This window comes from Austrofundulus limnaeus, unplaced genomic scaffold, assembly GCF_001266775.1.
Source record: "Austrofundulus limnaeus strain Quisiro unplaced genomic scaffold, Austrofundulus_limnaeus-1.0 Scaffold672, whole genome shotgun sequence".
NCBI lineage: Eukaryota > Metazoa > Chordata > Actinopteri > Cyprinodontiformes > Rivulidae > Austrofundulus > Austrofundulus limnaeus.
The window spans coordinates 57,387-59,915 of NW_013953074.1; the positions used below are offsets into that span (position 1 = coordinate 57,387).

The 2,529-nt window shown below is 38.4% G+C and overlaps 1 protein-coding gene across 2 annotated transcripts in view; it reads right to left on the reverse strand.

Moving 5' to 3' along the window:
• Nucleotides 1-2,332, reverse strand: part of apba1a (amyloid beta (A4) precursor protein-binding, family A, member 1a) — a gene marked incomplete at its 5' end in the record, with an annotated part of 16,776 nt that extends 14,444 nt beyond the window's left edge. For both annotated transcript variants that reach the window (XM_014027688.1, XM_014027687.1), the window contains 2 exon segments: nt 571-657; nt 2,187-2,332. In XM_014027688.1, coding sequence (XP_013883142.1) covers nt 571-657; nt 2,187-2,332 — 233 coding nt within the window.
• Between the last annotated feature and the right edge of the window lie 197 nt (nt 2,333-2,529).

Below are 2,529 nucleotides of genomic sequence, written 5' to 3' on the forward strand. Positions count from 1 at the left end.
CTCTCTGTACTCAGCTTCCTGTCCATCTCTGATACACCCAACAACTGCAGAGTCATCTGAGTATTTCTGGAGATGACAGCTGTCTGACTTGTGCTGAAAGTCTGAAGTGTCTAGAGGGTGAAAAGCTATGGTGAGAGTACAGTCACTTTGTTTGTTTCTATTTTAAAGTAATTTTCATTTTTTTGTCATCCCAAACAGAAAATGAAACACAAAATATTTTTAAAATTTGCCTCAACCCTTTTTAATACCAAAAATGAGAAATACTTTGTATTTTGATTTTTATTTCTGTATTAAAAAAACAGTCACTCATTTCTTGTTTTTTAAATACCCATTTCTGAAAGGAAATTCCAATGACCGAAAGGCACACTGACCTGGAATCACTGAACAGAAAGCAGTTTCCTTTAGAAAAGGTGAATTCAAATGTAAGATTTTAAATGTTAAACTATGAACATGAATTATWTCCGTTTGAATTGGAGTGAGCTGAATTTTGATGTAATGGTTTTGAATGTAGGTGTGTTTTGAATCTGAGCCTAAACAGAAAGATAGAGTGTTGGATTTCCATCTTCTTACCTGGGAGTCACCTTTCAGCACTTTGATCCTCTGAGTGGAGATGAAGAGATCCACCTCGAACACAGGCTGAGCTGCAGTCTGACCATCCTAAACAGACAGTTAAAAACAGATTCTGACAACATGTTTACTGAACTAAATAAACTTTTATTGTTTAGTTTAACTGCATTAGGATATTTATATTTAAAGAATGGGCTCCTTACACCTGGTTTTGCTCTTTTGTTTACACAGTAACTGTACTTTTGTTCTGTTTTGTTGCTGGTATTTTTTCTGCTGTGACATCAGTGGGCAGAAGAGACTGTTGGTGGGAAATATAAAAAATATGAGACATCATGTTCTGTAATGGTGTCTTCTGCAAGGACACTGTTACTGTAATACTATTAAACTGTTGTCTCCTACTCCATTACAACCATTATAATCCATCCATCCATCCATCCATCCATCCATCCAGCCATCCATCCATCCATCCATCCATCCATCCATCCATCCATCCATCCATCCATCCATCCATCCATCCATCCAGCCATCCATCCATCCGTCCAGACATCCATCCATCCATCCATCTATCCATCCATCCATCCATCCATCCATTCGTCCAGACATCCATCCAGACATCCATCCAGACATCCATCCATCCATCCGCAGTAGTTTTAGCAGGAAGGTCCAGACATCAATCTCCACAGCCACCTCTTCCAGGAGGATTTCAAGGTGTTCTAAGGCCAGATGAAAGACAGTCTCTCCAACATGTYCTGGGACATTTCCAGGCTCTCCTCTTAGTTGAACATGCATCTCAGGCATGCAACAGTCAGGGCTTCCACTCTTGGCCCTCTGGTACTTCTCAAATTCCTTCAGAGTCCTACCAGCTAACAAGGCTCAATAAGATTCCTTCTTTAGCTTGATGACCTCCCTCACCCAGGGAGTTCACCACCAGGAACAGGGRTAGAAATTACAACAGGGAACTAGAACATGTGACCACTAACCAGGACAGCTGTTTGGACACTGGAGACATGGAACATGGCCCACTTGGAGGCAATGTCCCCCAGCACCTCCATTGGAGATGTGGTTAAAGCTGTGCCATAAGTAAAAGTACATTTACTCTGTTACAGTGCTTCAGAAATTTTTGAGGATTTGTAATTTTACTAAGTATTTTTATCATTACTTTTACTTTGATTTCTTTACAATCAAAACATTTAAAAGGATACTTTTACTTCTTTTACTTCTTTCAGACAAGGAGCAGATCAGGTGAACCAGGAAACAAGCATGGGGTCGTAACTTAAACAGTCTTACCCATCCCAATTTTTAAAGATATACTGCTGCAATAAAACTGCAGAATTACTTTTTGCTTCTAAAAACCTTTGGTTTTATTTACTGTAAACATTTGATTTGTTTGCTGTTTCAATGTGGAGAGAATATGAAATTAAAGTTAACATATCACTGCATTCTGTTTTTGTTTACCTTATTTTAACAAACTAACAGAATTTTTATAGTATTTTTTTGTCCAAATATGTGAAAAGAAAAGTTTTCCTGCATGACTAAATGTCTGCATTAGTTGGTTGAAAATGTTTGCTTGAATTTGGACCCAGAATGTTCACAGATAAATCCATGATGTTTGGGTTCACCTTGATGAGTTGAGCTGCTTCCTGTGCTTGCATCAGACGGACACTCTTGGATGGTGTTTTTTCTGACACCAGCTGAGTCGAGCCCAGATAGCTGGCTGCAAACAGGATCCCATCAATCAGGTCCTCTGGATCACATGGACCTGGCACTGGAGACATGATTGGACCAGACTACATTAAACGTGTTTTATAATAAATATTATTATTATGGTAAATATTTTTGAACTCAGTAACCATTATGATGTACTGAGTGAAATGTTTGTTGGAAGACAAAACAATAAACATAAACAGTCTATGGACCAGTTTCTCATAACAATAGCCAGTCTTTTTTTTACTTGAATAAATG